At 44.5% G+C, this 18,752-nt stretch overlaps 1 protein-coding gene across 2 annotated transcripts in view; it reads left to right on the plus strand.

Annotated features, from left to right (window-relative positions):
* Positions 1-2,867: 2,867 nt before the first annotated feature.
* The window catches only part of COPG1 (COPI coat complex subunit gamma 1), a 35,836-nt gene continuing 19,951 nt past the window's right edge, over positions 2,868-18,752 (plus strand). The window contains exons 1-14 of one of the 2 annotated variants that reach the window (XM_063121346.1): positions 2,868-3,076; positions 6,469-6,521; positions 6,615-6,695; positions 7,148-7,219; positions 7,892-7,971; positions 8,897-8,972; positions 9,561-9,653; positions 10,738-10,824; positions 11,032-11,189; positions 12,850-12,983; positions 15,194-15,261; positions 16,976-17,164; positions 17,290-17,385; positions 18,418-18,591. In XM_063121346.1, coding sequence (XP_062977416.1) covers positions 3,040-3,076; positions 6,469-6,521; positions 6,615-6,695; positions 7,148-7,219; positions 7,892-7,971; positions 8,897-8,972; positions 9,561-9,653; positions 10,738-10,824; positions 11,032-11,189; positions 12,850-12,983; positions 15,194-15,261; positions 16,976-17,164; positions 17,290-17,385; positions 18,418-18,591 — 1,398 coding nt within the window. In that variant the 5' untranslated portion in view covers positions 2,868-3,039. The remainder of the gene's footprint in view (positions 3,077-6,468; positions 6,522-6,614; positions 6,696-7,147; positions 7,220-7,891; positions 7,972-8,896; positions 8,973-9,560; positions 9,654-10,737; positions 10,825-11,031; positions 11,190-12,849; positions 12,984-15,193; positions 15,262-16,975; positions 17,165-17,289; positions 17,386-18,417; positions 18,592-18,752) is intronic. The other variant, XM_063121347.1, reaches the window with a different exon arrangement.

Consider the following 18,752-nt stretch of genomic DNA (forward strand, 5'->3'; position numbering starts at 1 on the left):
GATGCAAATGGTGAAACATGTTTTAAAGTACAATCCACATTCTCGTCCTTGTGCCGGTTTGTTCAGTATTTTCAAAGTCTGGTCTTAAGCATATGTTATCAGAAGCTACACAGAGTAAATTTATTTAGGAAGAATGTTTTGGAGTGCAGCTTTCACTTCCTCTAACTGGGAACATGGACTGTTCTTTTTTGTCTGATAATCAAAACTGCAAGAATTCTTTTTGTTTTTTAAGCTCAGTACAAGGCTATCTATCCTGTACCTCAATTGGGACTAGTAACTCAGCAAGTTTGTTTCTGCTGCTAGATCAGTTCTAAGTTGAAATGCTAATGGCTTCTAGATCTGCTTTTGCTCTGCTCTGCATTACTACCTGACCCTCTTGTGTGTTGGAACAATGAATTCAGTGTAGTAAGAGTTTGTGATGGACACTATGAGCTTTTACAAACTGAGCAAGCGTCATCCTGTGCATTCTTAGACAGAAAAAAGTCCCACGTCTGTCAGCATTCTCCAGTCAGCATTGCTGACTGTCTTTCTAAAGAACAAAACAGACACAAGAAACTCCTAGGCGTCCACATGTCCTACTTCATAGAGAACAGTCCTCTATTCGAAGGGCTCTCCAGTTCAAGTCCATTTTAAAGATAAAGACCCCTCAGAAGGGAGAGCAGAGGCCTTGAAGTTGCCCATCAATAGCTGGCACCCAGGTCTCCTCTTCACAGTCTTCCTCACTTTGGTGAGATGTATTGCATTTCTATTTCAATTACAGTAATCCTTTCCAAATTTGCATGTATACGTATAAATTAGCCCATGCAAATATATTTTTGAATATCTGTGTCCTCTTGTCCTCTTTTTGGAATATATGCCCTCCCTAGAAACTCCTGACTCCAACGAAGTCCAGTGCCATCTAGCGACTAAGAGTGTCATCATATGGGGGGAAAACACATTTCCTTACCAACGCTTCTTCGCACTTCCTCATTCTTCCCAGAGGAGAAAGAGGAAGTAAACAAAGACCAGGTGGCCCATTCAGAGGTAGTTTTTATTGCACCACTTTTCCTGCACACAGCAGGAGATTGTGACACATTCTGTTTTTTTAAAAAAAAGCAGGATTAAAGGGGGTCTATTTTGTTATGGAAAGACGAGGGGAAAGAGCAGGAGGCACGCAGGAGGCAGACAATGTCATCTAAAGGAGGCGCACACAATCTGTAAGGGCAGTAGTGAGCATGGGATAAAACGCTCGTCTGATGAACCTCTAATCATACAATAGCATGACAACAGAGCAGGGTTGCTTTGAATTAGAATCAGACAGACTTTCATTTGCTTTTCAGTAGTGTATCTATTTCCTTTGGAACAGTACACATAGCCTACAATGGGGGCTACAGCGAACCCGGGGGAGACATTTCCACTGCCCATCTGTCTTAAAATCCAAATGTTTTCTTTATCAATATTGTTACATGCTTTACACTAACCGGAGTAGTGGGTGGCCAGGCCAGGGCTTTATGAGATCATTGCAGTGGATGAGAGAACACTGGAGTCTTTTGCAACAAGACAGCACTTATGGGGGCCTGTTTAAGTTTCATTTTATTGACAAATACGCAAGAAATAGTCTTGTACAGTAGGCAGCAAAAAAAAACCAGTCGTCTTGCATATTCTGAAGGCAGGAAAGAGAGATTTGCATTCCGCTAAGGAAAACTTCCCCATAATCAAGGGCCATGAATACTCTTTTGATAAATCCCTGACCATTATTCTGTCAAGCAAACCATATTGTGAGACCATTTCTAGCTGTTCAAGATGGCAAAATTAAGAACAATATAGTCTCGTTTTGAGCTTTGTATCTAGTGCTTCCTTTACATTTCATTTAAGCTTCCTCGTCTGATAATTAGACTGTTCTTGCATTTTGAGGGGGGTGGCCTTAGTATTTTGGACTTTAAAAAAATCTTGCCGCCTATTTGCACAGCCAATACGCCCACCCACCCCACTGCCCCATTTACACATCCAAGTTGTCATGGCATGCAAAAACTAAAAGGGGAATCTTGAAAAGATAACTCTGTGAGGACACTGCAAAATAGGCAGGTGTGAGTGAAACCATGACCCTGCCCAAACCTGCCCCACAAACTCTGTGCTGTTGAGCTTTGAGACACACATTCATCAGCTGCTACTTTTCCCCAGCACGGAGATGCATTGACAGGGAATCATTTGCCTGTCGGATTTCTGCCTGCGATGCAGCGTTTTCAAGGCACCGAAACTTTGCAGGAAGAAAAAGAAAAATGCCAGCGAAAACACACATTAGTCAGAAAAAATAGGAAATAAGCGTGTGTGTGTGTATTCCCTACTTGTGAGTTTTCCTAGAAAATAATTCAAATTAATGTAGAAGGAAGTAAGAGTTGTCAGATCAATTAAAAATAAGAATTAATTTCACGGAAGCCTTCCTTCTCTTCCACACAAGAAAAACACAATCCTAACATAATCCTCAATGGTAAAAAAATAAATAAATCTGGTTTCCAACTCTATTTTTTCATGTGAAGGCTATTCAGATCTCTTTCTGCCGCTGGACTCTATGCTTATAGGGCACTTCTGTTTTGCTTCTCCTTTCCCTTCTCCAAAACGCACTCCCAGAAGCCGATTGGTCCGGGCTCTGTCGCGTTTCATATACTAGGCTCCCCGCCCCGCGACCCCACAAAACGTTCCCCACGGCCATTGGCTGAAGCATCTATGACGCCACGCAGCCGTCTTTCCCTGCCCCGCCCCTTAACTCCTCCCTAGCCCTGGCAGCCACGTAGAGCCCTCTTTATCCCTCCAGCCCGCGAGTGCGCCTGCGTGTCGCTGTCAAGCTGAGCTGTCTCAGGACTGTCATGCTGGCAGGAAGTGGCGCTTTTGCAGGAAGTGGAGCTGCAGGGACCCACATAGAGCCGCAGACCGTTTCCCGTAGCGTGATCTGTTCCCATTGACGTCTTTCTTTCGGTCCCAGGATTTCCTCCCCCCCAGATTTTCTGCTCATCTAGGATCCCGATTTCCTCCTCCTCCACCGCCCCTGCACACAGGGATAGGATGCTGAAGAAGTTTGATAAGAAGGATGAGGAATCAGGTGAGTGTATGCGTGAGGCAGACCCTATAGCAAGCACGGGGAAAGGATGCGGCCATGAGCCGGTGTGGGCTCGGACTCAGGAGATCCGGGGGGTTCTGTCCTGTCATGAAGCTCACGGGGTGACTTTGGGCCAGTCACTGACTCTCAGCCTAACCTACCTCGCAGGGTGGTTGTGAGGATAAAATAGGAGGAGGACCATATGTGGCCTTCTGCTCCTTGGAGGAAAGGCAGCATTGATCCTGAAACATCATCAAAAATGTTAAAAACATCGTGTTTCAAGGCCTTCTAGCTGACTTTACCAGGAATTGCAGGTGATATGTTCACTCACCATTGAGATGTTTTTGTAAGATAGTATGGTACTACTATCCACTTTGGGTTTCTCATTGTTTTTCATTGTCTTTGGGCTATTCTGCACAATGTAAAAGAGAGGCATTTGCAACTTGGCCCTATGGTGTACACTGTATTGATTGGAGGAGAGACTGTGATGTGTGATAAATGCCTGTCTGACACACTTAGCTACATGAGGTTTCTGGCTGCGAGGGACATGCACTGCAAGGCTCTTGTATCATGCGAAGCAACTCTAAGCAGAAAACTGTGCCCCCTTTGCAGTATGACGTGTAGATCCATCCATAGCCATACTGAATTCAATATGATATGACCTGAAAGTTTTAGCGTCTGTCTGTCTCATTTTTGTTTTGTTTCAATTGATGTAATTATATTGTTTCCTACAGCAATTCATTTAAACATGGAGGGTGGGTGTGTATCTATATCTCTTGTGCACTTAATTTTAAGGTGGCTTAAATACATGTTTATAGTTTGAGGTGAATTTCTTTGGTTCAGCAGTTGTACACATTTATTTTTCTTAACTTTAGATCTAATAATCTCACTGTCCATCTTGGCTTGCAGATGTTCCGTCTATGTTCTGGCATTTTTCAACCGGTTTCTTTCTTTCTTTAACTCCTGTTCTTACTCTACACCCTGTTCCCTAATACTTTTGTGTCCTGCTTGTAAGCCATTGGTGAGGGGTTTTGCATGTTGTTGCTGTTGTTGCATGTTTTAATTGTTCAACCTTAAGTACACAATTATTATTTTATTTATTTGTGACATTTGTATATTGCTGAATATGATAAAATCCTTCAGCGGTTCACAATAAATATCAGAATACTTTAAAATAAATAAATTAGGGACTGTACAAGCAAATAATCATCTTGCTTCTGGCTAATGAGGTTTTGACAGGTTTAGAAATAATTTTGCTGGACATCCCTCTGTGACCCATGTCTCTCTCTGTGTACAGTGACAATGCCTGTCACGGCAGGTTTCTGTCCCCTCTTGGATACAGATGTGGTACAACTTGGTTAACTGACTTGTCTGCACAACGACTTCCATAACTCTTTGAAACAATAGGAATGCTGATGGTGTGACATGATGGGGGAGGGGCCCTGAAAAAAATCTGGGAAGACGTTTCTCCCCCCCCCCCTCAAAAATTTTCAAAAACTTCTGGGGGGAAATGGGCTTTTTATTTTTTCCATTTCTCCCCATTTTTGCTGGTTCTTTCTTCCAGGCCTTCACATGTCTACCCCTACCAGATATTCTTTTCTCCATTTTCCTTCCATTCCCTCCACTTCCAGATTCTCTCTCAGAAATGCCACTTTCATCTTCATCCCATGGTTCCTCCAGTCGCTCTGATCATCATGAAATTTCTATGTCCCCCTCCTACATCCAGCTGTGCTCCTTTTTTTCTTTCCCCCCTTCTGCGCCCTCAAATACACATCATTTCACCTCAGCCCATACCTCAACCTAAGCAACATGGATGATGTCCATCAGGATGCTGACCAGTGGAAACAGCAGCTGACGGCTGTGTGGCTCCTTTATGGCACTAAGGGATGAGTATCCCTGTTACGTGGTGGACAGGCAGGCTCTAATTTCTCATTGCACCATGTGGTGTTTCAGTTCCTTATAATAAGAAAACTCCTGTATGTAAGGAAGTATTATTCCCTGACTATTTCTCTGAATGAGAAACTGGCACCTGTGGAACTCTATGGTTTAGTTTGGGCCATGCGTCACAGATGTGAGACTGAAAGTTCGTTCATTCATTCATGGACTGTGATAGCTTGGCTATGGTGGTTCAGGCATTGGTAACCTCAGGATTGAATTATTGTAATGTGCTCTATGTGGGGCTATCTTAAGCTTGGTCCAGAAGTTGCAGCTGGTGCAGAACGCAGCTACAAGGCTACTGAAAGAGGTGGCAGCATGTTATACCTCTGTTAAAAGCACTGTACTGGCTGCTAAAAAGTTACTGGGCCACATTTAAGGTTCTGGTCTTAATATATAAAGCCCTAAACAACTTGGGACCAGATTACTTTGGGGATTGCCTAATCCCTTATGTCCCTGTCCGGTCCCTGCAGTCCTCAGGAGGAACACATTTGATGGTGCCTCATACTCTTGAGGTTTGCCTCAGGAGTACCTGTAATGGAGCATTTAGTGTGGCAGCACCCATCCTCCAGAACTCACTCCCCACTGACATTAAGCAGGTGTCCTCAGTCTTGATCCTTGCTGAACCATCTCCATGCTGCCTTTCCTTGGGTGCTGACCCAGCCAGTTTATTTATTTATTTATTTTCATTGCTATACCGCCCAATAGCTGAAGCTCTCTGGGCAGTTCACAAAAATTAAAACTGTATGGTACAGCATAAAATCTAAAATGTGGACGCTTAAAACCACAATTTGAAACCATAATATAAAAGTACAACCAGAATAAAACTGTGCAACGATGCAGAGATTTAAAGTACAGATTTAAAACAGCAGAGTTAAAAGACTAGAATGCTAAAATACTGGGGAAATAAAAAGGGTTTCACCTGGCACCGGAAAGAGTACAACATAGGTGCCAGGAGAACGTCTTTAGGGAGCTCATTCCATAGCTGGGGTGTCACAACAAAAGGCCTCCCTTCCTTTGGCAGGGGCTCACGGAGAAGGACTCCTGAAGATGATCTTAGAGTCTGGGCAGGTACATACAGGGGAAGGTGATCCTTCAGATAACCTGGCCTCAAGCCTAGGGTTTTAGATGTTAATACTTGCACTTTGAATCGGGCCCGGACATGGACTAGCAGCCAGTGCACCTGGAAAAGTTCTGCCCTAATGTGGACTCATCAGTCCCCATTAATAATCTTGCTGCCCTGTTAAATTCAAGCAGTGATTGTTTTATTGTATGTTTATTGTCATGTTTTAATATTTTTTACCATTTCTGCAAACCACTTTGATAGCCCATTGGAAAGTGGTATATAAATGTATGTAATAAATACATACACATTAAAAAATCAGTCTTTTCACCTTCCTATGTTTTGCACACAGTGAAACGCTTTGGTCATAACTGAAACTGATGCTCTTCTATCACAGGTGGAGGTTCCAATCCGTTCCAACACTTGGAAAAAAGTGCTGTGTTGCAAGAAGTAAGTTCCTTGTTGATAGTTGTCTTTTTTCTCCCAAAGAAAAACACTTGGACACATTGCTGACATCTCATTTATGCACCTCTCTGCTCCTAGGCTCGGGTATTCAATGAAACACCTATAAACCCCCGGAAATGTGCTCACATCCTCACCAAGATTTTGTATCTCATAAACCAGGTAATGAGGAGAAGTTATTTTTAAATTTCCAGTGGCTTCATCATATAGCGTTAAACCCAAACCGGTCGGCTTGTCAACATTAATGCATGTACCTCACACACAATTGCTTAAGCAGGGGGGGACTGTTCCAATCCTATCAGCAGTAGGCTGTGAATTGCTTGGAAATGCTTTGCTTTTTTCCTCCAGGCTGGCTGAGTGATGAAGTAGGTGGCAGCTGTGTGCTGTCAAAGAGTTCCCACACAGTCTGAGGCAGTTCTAAAGTGCTCCTTTGTGGAGAGGTAGTTGGTGACCTCTCCTCTCTATTGACATGAGCTTCCCTCTGTTGTTTGACACAATTGCCAATACTTGCTAGGCTGTGCTCACTACAGCCATGCTAAATGTGAATTATTCTGCCTCCTCGTACAGTTACTAGCAAACATTTGGTGGTTGTGTTTTGTTTCCTCCTGTTCCAGGGGGAGCACCTTGGTGTGATGGAAGCCACCGAATCCTTCTTCGCAATGACTAAACTGTTCCAGTCCAACGATGTAAGCCCTTTTCTTGTGGGCTATCTGGCAATATGTTCACATAGGGAAGAGGGTGGGAGCCTTATCTTCAATGTACAACCCTGGTCAACAATTAGTTGTGCCAGAGGGCCACTTTGGCAGGGTGGTGTCGGTAGGCCAAAACACTGTGCCCCACTCTCAGAACGGTCTGAAGCCAGGCCCCACTGCCGCATTTGCTGTTCCGCTATGCCCTTCTTTTGTCTCTTGACAAAGTGGTTTATCTTCTATGCTGAGAGTCCGCTGAAGAGATTCTGAGTGATCCAGCAGTCCAAGGGCATCCTAAGACATTTTGCTGCATGAGGTGAAGGACAGGATGGTACCCCCAACCCCAATTCCATGTACAGAAGGCAACCAGGCTGGCAGTTGAATCTTATTTCAGCTCTGGCTGCCTCCGATGCGCAGTGGGTGGCTTGCAGGACACAGGGCAGGCTGTGTGGTGCATGTACAGCCCCTGTCCCTCCGGCACCTTGCTACCTCTCCCTGCCCACCGAGGAACCGCTGCCTGAGGCAGCTGCTTTATTCTGCCTAATGGTAGGGGCGTCCCTGCAGCAGCAGAACATGTGGTGACTCCTGTTTCTTCAGCAGTACAAGCAACGTTAGGTCCTTTAAGTTTTTGTGCATGCTGTCACTGTTGTTCATTCTTCTTCATGTCAGCCCACTCTCCGACGGATGTGTTACCTGACCATCAAAGAGATGTCCACCATCTCAGAGGATGTCATCATAGTGACTAGCAGGTGATCCCTTCTTGAGTTCTTCTCCCTGTGGTTGAATTTTTTAAAAAAAGTTGTATATATTCCATGCACCGAGACTCTCTTAGCTTTGCAGGGTTAGCAACAATGCCTATAGAAAACTTTGATATTTGAGGGTATCGTTGGGCAGGAAAAGAATTAGAAAGGCTATTGAAATACAAATGCTGTAATCCTAACAATTTGATTGGATCACTTCAGTCCTTGAGTAGCACAAGCATGTTCTCTGCAACTAGAGAATCAAGGCAAATAACAAGATAATATTCCCCTTCTTTTTTCCCCTTCTCTCCTCCCACCAAAAATTATTGCCTTTTCTTTCTGTGGATTTTTCAAAGTATGTTACTATCTTGTGAGGAGATGATAATGCTTTGACCAAAGTGATTGCAGTGATGCCTGTCAACATTTGTAGGCAAACGTGAACAGTAGTTGTGGGGTGTGTCTGTGTATTATAATGTAATACGTTGTGAAGGTAAGTATTATTTTGTTTGTCTTGATGCAGAGAAGGCACTTAAGGTGCAATCCTGTGTGTGTTAAAAGTCCTGCAACTCCCAGCATGCCCCAGCCAGTCTGTCTAAACACACAGGCCCTATTCAGAAGACACCTTAAACCACAGCTCTAACCACAGTGGTTAAGCTAGAATGCCAGGTTGTGTTCAGAAGACACCTTGAACCAAGGCTTTCACCATGGTGACTAAGGCAAAAAGTCTTATTCACTGTGGTTAAAGCCATGGTTTAAGGTGTCTTCTGAACACGAGCCGGCTTTCTGGCTTAACCACCATGGTTAAGGCCATGGTTTAAGGTGTCTTCTGAATGGGGCTAATGAGAGTTGTGAATCTTGCTGCTGTTGTGTACTGTCTGTGAAAGCTGGTGGGATAAATGCACAACTCTAAACACTTCCCCCTCATTTTATCCAGTTTAACTAAAGATATGACTGGGAAGGATGACAATTATAGAGGCCCTGCCGTGCGAGCCCTCTGCCAGATTACAGACGTAAGTGTCATCTGCTTCTGCTGTGTCTCTGCATCTTTTCCCTCCTGCTGCCCCTGCTGTGCTTGGAGAAGCCCAGGCTGGAGTTCAGGGAGCTTGTGCCCTCGGCTCCTTGGGGCAGCCCCTCCCCTGCCTTCCCTGGGACTCCTTAAGACCTGTGTGCCTTGAGGGAGGGCAGACGTGAGGGGGCTCACACCAGGGAGCTCATGCCCTTAGCTCCTGAAGACACCTCCAGTTCTCCTGAGAGAACCTTATTCTGGTGTTTATTTGGGTTTATTAATTCATTTTGGTAATGTTTATTTGTTTGTTTCAATTTTTTTTTAAGTAAACCACTTTGGATGCCATGGCAGAAAATTGGTATTGAAATGTATTAAATAATAAATAAATATTTTTTTTGCATCCTTCCCATCTCTTTCTCGCTCTGTGTGTTCTTATTGTGTTCCCCGCCCCCTCTTCATTCTTCCATTGCCTCCTAGCTTGTTTGTGTCTTCGTTTTGCTCTTCACCCCTTTCCAGAAGTCCTGCCAAATTTCCTTCTGTTCCTCTCAAAATAAATTCTCTGGTTTCGTCTCTCCCCCTCCCCCTCCCCAAGACTACCATGCTGCAGGCCATTGAGCGTTACATGAAGCAGGCCATCGTGGACAAGGTGCCCAGTGTGTCCAGCTCTGCACTCGTGTCGTCTTTGGTGCGTAGGTGCATACAGGCTCACTGTGATAAGCAATAGATCTCTGTTGGCAGACGAAAGCTACCACGCCCTTTCATCTCTCACAAGGGTGTTGATCGTGTCTCCACCTGAGGGCCAAATTCAATTTTGGAGATGCTCTTGGGGGCTGAATTCCAGGGGTGGGCAGAGCTGAAGGCAAAGAGGGCGGGGTGAAAGGCAAAAGGGGCAAGTCCAAGCAGTTTGGTGAGAGTGGCTAAAGTGTTGGACTGGGAGTCGGGAGATCGGGGTTCTAGTTAATTGTGTTTTAACCTGTTGGGTGTTTTACTGTGGTTTTAATTTTTGTGAACCGCCCAGAGAGCTTCGGCTATTGGGCGGTATAAAAATGTAATAAATAAATAAATAAATAAAATAAATAGTCCCCACTCAGCCATGGAAACCCACTGGGTGACTTTGGGCCAGTCACACACTCTCAGCCCAACCCACCTCACACGGTTGTTGTTGTGAGGATAAAAATGGAGAAGAGAAGGAGGATTATGTACACCGCCTTGGGTTCCTTGGAGGGGGAAAAGACGGGATATAAATGCAATAAATAAATAAAAATAATAAAAAATATGTTAGCTTAAAGCTCTTCTTGACAGTAACTATGCTTTGGGGAGGCATTTCAACCTTTTTAGAAGTGAGAAAAACATGCAAAAGTCACCAAATGATCAGCAGTCAAGGGAAAAGGTTATGGCTGGGGAAGGAGGCCTTTATTGGGAAGAAGCCTTTGTATTTTTATACCTTTTGACTATTTATTTAAACATTTGTATCCTGTCATATATCACTGGGATCTCAGGATGGCGAACAGATAAAATAAAATAAAATTGTCTAGCTATTTTAAAAGCATCAGATTTTCATTACCCAAGTTCAAATACTGTTTTCAAGTCATGAATGGAGAAAGAGAGAGGAATGATAGAGTCACGCTGGTGCATTGTAGTGCCACTAGTCGAACCCGAAGTTCATTCTAGATCTTTTTAGGCTGTTTCTTTGCCTCAGCTGGGAAGGCTCTTATTTGAATTACAGATGCCCATTTTTGATGTTCCTTCCTGGCTTTTTCCCTTCACAGCACCTTCTGAAGACCAGCTTTGATGTGGTAAAACGCTGGGTGAATGAAGCTCAGGAGGCAGCTTCGAGTGACAATATCATGGTCCAAGTAAGAATCTTAAAGCCACATGCAGCCAATTAGCATTTATAATGGCATTGGTGTTTTTCCCCCCTTGGGTTAGCTATACTGGCTGGGGGGTCCTGGGAGTTGTAGTTCAAAACATCTGGAGAGCACCAGGCTGGGGAAGGCTGGTTTATAGAGTAAAAATGTAGAAATCCTGTTGACCCTGTTCCTCCCTTTGCTATCCCCTTCCAGTATCATGCCCTCGGCTTGCTGTATCACGTGCGTAAGAACGACCGCTTGGCTGTCAACAAAATGCTCAACAAGTTCATGCGCCATGGCTTGAAATCGCCTTTTGCCTACTGCATGATGATCCGAGTTGCCAGCAAACTGCTGGAAGAAGAAGCCGGAAGGTGAGGACACTTTGATATCTCCGGGAACGTACTCTGTTTGATGCTAGGCCACGTTTTTTCCCAGTTTTGTGTTTTTGTGGAGAAAAATGGGGTTTTGGAAGGGTTGGAAAGTTTCCTCCCAAACCCCAGCAAGTTTTGTCTTTCTCATGCCCATTTGTTTCCGTTGACAGCAGGGGTGGGCAACTTCAATCATCTCTCAACGTTGGCTGTGCTGGCCAGGGCTGGTGGGAGTTATAGGCCAAAACATCTGGAAAGCCACAAGTTGCCCATTTGTAGTTTACAACCCAAAATTGGTCGTTCGCTTCCTTGAAACAGATTTGGCTCTATGACGACATCAGCTAGAGGAACATCCCTTTGTTTACTCTTGATGGATGTGTTCATGTGACCAAATCTGATTGGCTACACAATGACTTCACAGTTTATAGGCAGCAGAGGCCCAGTTTTGTTTTATTAAAACAACAACAACATGGTGTTGAATCAGCAGCTGAGCAGGTCTACAAATAAGTTTAAAAGGGTATCAAAGAGGGAGTAGTGTAGATGTGGCTGTGGGCAGAAGTGGAGGCACTCAAATGGGGCTGTTGTATGCATGTGTCTATGAGGGGGGAAATGCACCAAATAGCGTGGGCACAAAAGAGACAAGCTCTGGTACTTAGAGAATTCGTATAATTTTTATTTATTTGAATCCAAAGGTGCTCACCGTTTCGGACTGGGAGTCCTTCATCAGGAGCTGGAAAAAGATAATGAGGTGCCAAGGAGCTACTGTAGTGCAAAGTTTTTCAGATTGCGGCCTGCAGTTTATAATACTGTCGTTTTCAGCATTCTGTGCTGGAGCTGCGTTTGTAAATTTTAAAGAGCCGTGTTGGCAAGTCAAGGTCATGTGTATCCTATCAAGCACAGCTCCAGCACAAAACGCTGAAAACTACAGTATTATAAACTGCAGGCCGCAATCTGAAAAATTTGCACTACAGTAGCTCCTTGGCTCCTCAGTATCTTTTTCCAGCTCCTGATGAAGGACTCCCAGTCTGAAACAGTGAGCACTTTCGGATACAAATAAAAAAATATTATACGAATTCTCTAAGCACCAGAGCTTGTCTCTTTTGCCCCCAGGCTGTGGGATGCACCCACATGAATGAGCGATCCGTAATCGTTGAAAAGTTGCTGGTAGAACTTCTGAACTGCCTCAAATACAGCACTTCTCAGTGGACTCTGTTTCCTCTTCTAGTGGCCAGTCATCGAGGTTTTATATCCCTTGGGGCCTCACAAACAGACAATATGATTCATCCTCTGTGAACTGTTCTCTGCTCCCAGGAAAAGTTTTCTTGCACCTTTGTTGGGAGGAATGTCTGATAGAACTTCGCTTGAGCAAATGTGTAAACTACTTGTAGATACAGATCTTTATGTGTAACCAGTCAAGTAGCTTTATTTGCTGTGGCTGCCAAAAAAAAAATTAGAGCGATGGTCCTAAAAACTGTTGCTTTAAGCTTTGCATATAATGAATTGATCTGATTGGTGTGTTCAGTGTGTGTGTGTGTGTGAGAGAGAGAGAGTGATTGTCTCTTTTTCTGGCAAAATTTTAAGAACCTCTGGTTATATATAATAAAATTGACTGACTTGACTAAAATCGAGTGTGAGACTGATTCCTCTTCTTCTCTTTGAGTAGTCGTGACAGCCCCCTGTTTGATTTCATCGAGAGCTGCTTAAGGAGCAAGCATGAGATGGTGGTCTATGAAGCTGCATCTGCCATTGTCAACCTGCCCAGCTGCACGGCCAAAGAGCTTGCACCCGCTGTGTCTGGTAATTCCTTTGCTTTGGAATGGTTTCTTGGGGTTTGCTGGTTGACTTAGAAAATGACAATACAATATGTTACAACAGGGATGTGCCGCTGGGATCGCTTCAAAGCAAAGTGAGGGCCTCCAGCTGCTGTCATTTTCACTTCCCATGAAGTCTTCTGGGGTATATGATGGGGCTCAGAGACATTCTTAGGAAATGAAAATGGGAGGGAGAGATGAAGTGATTGAGAGAGAGCAGATGGATAGGGGCAAGTCTGTATATGTGCGAGACAGACTACATCTATGGGTCCAAAGTGAGAGAGATAGAGAGGTGGCAGGAATGAATTGGCTGGCAGAGAAGAGAAAAAAAGATGAAAAAGATATCTGTTCATACTCATAACTTTGGGTTCCAAGGAGATGTTTAGTGTGTTGTGGATCAGACCTAACCTCTGCCTTGTACAAGTCATTTTGGGAAGTTACTTGTCCTTTGTAATTAGCTACACGTATGCTTCTCATGGCATCTATTTTGTGGAGGCGCTCACGATAGTTTCCGCAAATTCCTCAAAGTGCCTGCAGACTCAAAACGCTTGCTTGACTCTATTATAATGATGGATGAAAAACATGGTGGTGGTGGGGAGCTTCCTTAAAGGTTCTGATGAAACAAGGAATGGGATATAATCTTGAGATCTCGTCATCTCAGACCCAGCCCACTTTTGGATTCAGAGCATATGTGTAGCTTGCAGTACTGCTTTTTGGCTACAGCCTGGTTATTTTTACAAGGTTTTCATGCATCATTGTAATATATTGCATTGTTGTTTTCTAATACTTTAATACTCACTTTACTAATTTGCTACAGGTTCCATTGACAAAATATTTCTCAACAGTGATTTTAGAACTCCATGGTGGAGTTTTTACACCACTGTTGAGAAATGTGTTGTCTTGTGAGAAAACTCCACCCCATGGTGGAGGTTCTTTTGGGAAACACTCCGCGCTGAATATCCACACTGTGCAGAGGAGAGTTCCTGCACAACCGTTGTGTTGCGTGTTGTGTGGAGGGCTCTGTGGAGTTTTCCATTGCGTTGAGTTGACTTTTCCCACTGGTTACAGAGTTCCCTGGCAAGCGCGGTGAAAGGAAAGAGTGCCGCTCTAGGATAGCCACCAGGATTGGTTTTTTGCAGCAATGGCTGATGGGATACCATCAGGAGGACTGGGGGAAGAGAGAAGGTGGAGGAACTGTCAATCAAATGTTGCAATGGATTTTACCCAACTCCACGGTAGCCCACAGTCACACAATGGTGAAGTTAGAACATGTGTGGGGAGTACTCTGTAAAAACTCAACTGTTGAGTGGAGTTTTCACACTGCATTGACTAACTTGTTGTCTGAACTGAGCCTTTGTCTATGGTTTTCCTGTTGGTTAGGGGACTCTCTCCTTTGTGTTTTGTCAGTTCGCTGGTTGACTTGGCATGTGTTGGTTTGGTTGACTGACGCTAAAACAAAAGTGTTGCTGTCAGCAAAAGGGACTTCCCTACCATATTCAGGTGCAGGATTGCCAAACATGTTGTTTCTTGCTGCGTGTCCTGAGACAGGCCTGGATTGCAGAGTGACGTTCAGGTGCAGTGGCTTGAACTGGTGCATTTGGGCTCTGGGGAAGAATGTGCAACACAAATGCCACTGCCTGGTGATCACAATGACATGGAGTGGCACTTTAAGTGGAAGAAAAATCCAGGTTAAGTAGCAAAAGGGGAAAGAGGCTTAAGCGAGAGGATGAAGCAAGCTCAGATCTGGAGAATGTCTTGTAATCTCCAACAAGTAGCTTAGAAACTGCTGGGAAAGGCAGTACATCAGCCTTTCCCAACCTGGCACATTCCAAATATGTTGGAGTGCAACGCCCATAAATCTCAGCCAACTGGCAATTAGTCTAAGATATCTGCAGGGCACCAGGTTGGGGAAGGCTACAGGAGGTGTGGGCAGAAAATAGATCTCCAGGTATTTTGAACTTCAACTCCCAGCATTCCTGGCCATAGGCCGTGATGACAGGGGCTTCTGAGAGTTGAAGTCCCAAACATCTGGAGACCTACGTTCTGCCCACCCCTGGGCTACAGTTTATAAACTAGTGATATCTTCTAGTTCTCTGTGAATGAGAGAAACCTGCTTTCCCAGTGCTTTCCCTTTTAGCCAGGCTGTTCCAGTGACTCTGAATCATTGCTAATAAAACTGATGTTTGTTTTCGACAGTGTTGCAGCTGTTCTGCAGTTCGCCCAAAGCAGCCCTTCGTTATGCAGCAGTTCGAACCCTCAACAAGGTAAGGAGGATCAAATAATCCCAATCAGCCTCCATGCTGAGATTAGGAGGGAAGGACTTGGGACAAAAGGAGCAACTTGTAGTGAGAGTCATCTGTTGTCTTGCAAACTAAGAGTTAAGCATGCCAGGGTTACAATCCAAACTTCATGGAGGAAAACTTGGTGAGAGGAGGAGGTGGAGGAGGAATTGCTAGCTTGAGATTTTGCCTTGGAAAGGTCAGAATTCATATAGTTGTGGCTTTTTGTAGCGGGCTTGGATGGTTTTGACATCTGGATGCAACTGAATTAGCGTTGGCAAATGCTGATTTTTTTATTACCCTTGTGTTGAAAGAGCTAGAGTGGCATTTTAGTCTCATAACCACCAGTGATGGAGAGTAGCTTGACATCTTGCGACTTGCCCAGGGCTTTTCAGTGAGCTTTCCCATATCCAAGCCTAACACTCTATTTCTGCATGCTGTGTTCAGCCCCCTGGTCTCTATTGTGGCCCCCATCAATAACGTTGTGGCCATGGGCAAAATTGGTGGTTTGCCACTCAAACAAGATGAAAACGGACAACTTTAGCTTGAAGACAAGCTAATTTTGGCGGTACGGGGGCAGCAGCAGGAGTATGCCCCCCCCCCGGGGTGTCCAGGTGGTGGAAAGTAGTCCTTGGAACTCCAGAGTTGCCCACCCCTACCCTAGCCACTGACCAGCTCTCCTGATGAACCAGCTTTAGTTGTTAGAAATGTGCTGCAGATTTGAGAGAGTCTGAAGAATGTTTCAAAGAACTGGAAATCCAGTATGCGATTTGTTTATGTCCGCTAAGAGTCTTGCGATACGTATTTCATTCTATCCACACTATATTTGACTGAGATCTGAAGGCATGGGAAAATGAAAACAGGCCTGTGAGATTTTTCTTTGAATCTCACCTCAAGGCATAGCACCTCATTCCTAGGCAATGGGTGATACTTGATTCCCCCCCCCAATCTACTATGTCTGCTTGGCTATCCTGTCTTTTTCTTCCAGGTAAAGACAAGATAACCTCTGTATTTCATGTAGAAAGATGCATAGGCTATTCTTGCAATGCCTGATTGTAATTGGAGCTGGGTAACAAGCCTGGATTTTGCTTTTTTAGTATTCTGGCTCATGTCTGCCTAGTAGTAAGATGGATGTGAGCCATGGCAAATATAGGCAAGTGTACTATTGGCCTCTGGCTTTCTACTACATCCATGATTGATATTGGGCCTTTTTGGATGTAACGATCCCAGCAACTGTGGTTTAGAATGCTAGGGACTAGCACAGGACCCACACGCTTCTCCTGCGTCCCTCCGTTTCCCACTGGGTTTGGTACTGCAATCCTGATTAAATTAACCCAGAGTTCATCATTGTGTCTGAAATGTAAACTGCGGTCTAATATTAGTTGAAGATCCTGGCTAGTAATCTGATATTAAACTACAGTTCCTTCATCTCAGATATAATGGGAGAACTGTGGTTTAAAGAAACCAGGATTGATAAACTGAAGCCGGCCTGTGACAAGAGCAAGCAAGGTGTGGGTAATGCAGGCCTGGCATGTCTAAGATATGCTTAGTGGTTTATTAAGCCAGAGATGTTAGGTGTGACCTGGCTGATTGCGCTGGACTTGTGAATGCTCTCCAGGTGTTCATGTATTGGTAATCCAAGCTTGCAAGGTCACCAGGCTACTTGGAATTAATTCTACTTTCTGTTCTTCTCCACTAGGTTGCTATGAAGCATCCGTCTGCAGTGACTGCTTGTAACCTGGACTTGGAGAACCTGGTGACGGACTCCAACCGCAGCATCGCTACGCTGGCCATCACAACCCTGCTGAAAACTGGCAGTGAGAGTAGCATTGACCGGCTCATGAAGCAGATCTCCTCCTTTATGTCTGAAATCTCGGACGAGTTCAAGGCATGGAAAGAATTTGTGTTGGGACTTTATTGAGCTTCACGTAGTGGGACATGGGGTGGAGGGCTGATATGAGACAAGATTCCCATTATTCAGTGTGCTTGTCTAAATCCCCAAATCCTGTCTAGGTTGTCGTGGTACAGGCCATCAGTGCCCTCTGTCAGAAGTATCCACGCAAGCATGCAATCCTCATGAACTTCCTCTTCACCATGCTCCGTGAGGAGGTAAGCCCAGATATCCGGGATGTTGTCATTTTTATTGACTTGGGGCATTGTTTGTTCTGGGATTCTTACAACCCAAATTGGAAGTCTGTGGCCCTGTTCAGAAGACACCTTAAACCACAGCTTTAACCACAGTGAATAAGGGGTTTTGCCTTATTCACCGTGGTTACAGCCATGGTCTAAGGTGTCTTCTGAACAGGGCCTGTCCCCTCAGAAGGGTGTGTTTAATGCAACTGTACTTAACAGTCAAAATGCTGAAATGTAAAGCTTCCTCCGCTCACAGCAAGCATGCCAGTACTAGGAATATACACTGGATTCGGACATGTTTTACCAGGAGCTCCAATCAGTGTGCTTTGTGGGAGGGCAAGAATGGGACTGTGAGTCGGCCATTCTTCCAGTGCCACGAAACAAGCTTTAAACTGGTGTTTAAGCACCATAACTCCCTATCCTGTGCACCTATCATTCTGAATCTTGCAGTGTCTTGCCACTATGATGCGTGCCATTTTCATACAAATTGACCAAAGGATTGGGGCTTGGCAGGGAAGGAAGGGAAAGTGAATCTCTCCCTCCCCCATAAATGCGCAACTCCCTTTCCACATGAACCATCCACTTATCCTTCTGAAACTTTGCAGGTTTCTTACTTAGGATCACCCCTAGGCTGTCTGTAATTTTCAAAACAATGGTCCATGGGTAGCCTAGTGGGATAAGCCTTTCATTTTTTGGAGAAAAATGTCAAGGTTGGTCTTGCACACACACAAAAAAAACCCTCTATGGCCATTGTTCTGAAATTCCACAGCCTCAGTCCCCTCAGAAGGGGCACCTTTCCCTCCAGTTTTCATCCAATTCTACTAAGAAATAAAGTTATCGGCAATTCCCTTAAAAATAAAACCATCCATAAAGATGCATAGCACAAAAAAACCCTGCATGTATTTTTCTGACTCTGGCCAGGCATAAGGGGCTACTATGCCTTCAGTTATAATCCAGTTCTGAGCAAGAGGGAAATAGTTATAGCCGTTTTTTGATTTCCCATGATAGTCAATGGGAAGCACGAAGCCTTGGTTTTCCAAACCTCGACTTGGATTCGGTACCGAGTCGAAGCGGACCAACTCCGAATCGGTCCGAGCAGAAGCGGGCCGTTTTCTGAAGTGCCAAATCGGGCTCCAGGTCGAAGCGGGGTGTCGGTGCACACCTGTACCTACTACAGACATGGTACCTGTTTGTCAATGTTAGCCCAAACCTGGCATCTATTTCCTAAAGAAAAGTATTAATGTTTATACTGTACACTCCTTTTAATGGACACAGTGAGTTAACGCGTAGCATGGTGTAGAATGACGACGGGTTTTCTAGGGCGTTTCTTGGTACATATTGAG

The sequence above is a fragment of the Elgaria multicarinata genome, chromosome 3 (assembly GCF_023053635.1).
Source record: "Elgaria multicarinata webbii isolate HBS135686 ecotype San Diego chromosome 3, rElgMul1.1.pri, whole genome shotgun sequence".
Taxonomy (NCBI): Eukaryota; Metazoa; Chordata; class Lepidosauria; order Squamata; family Anguidae; genus Elgaria; species Elgaria multicarinata.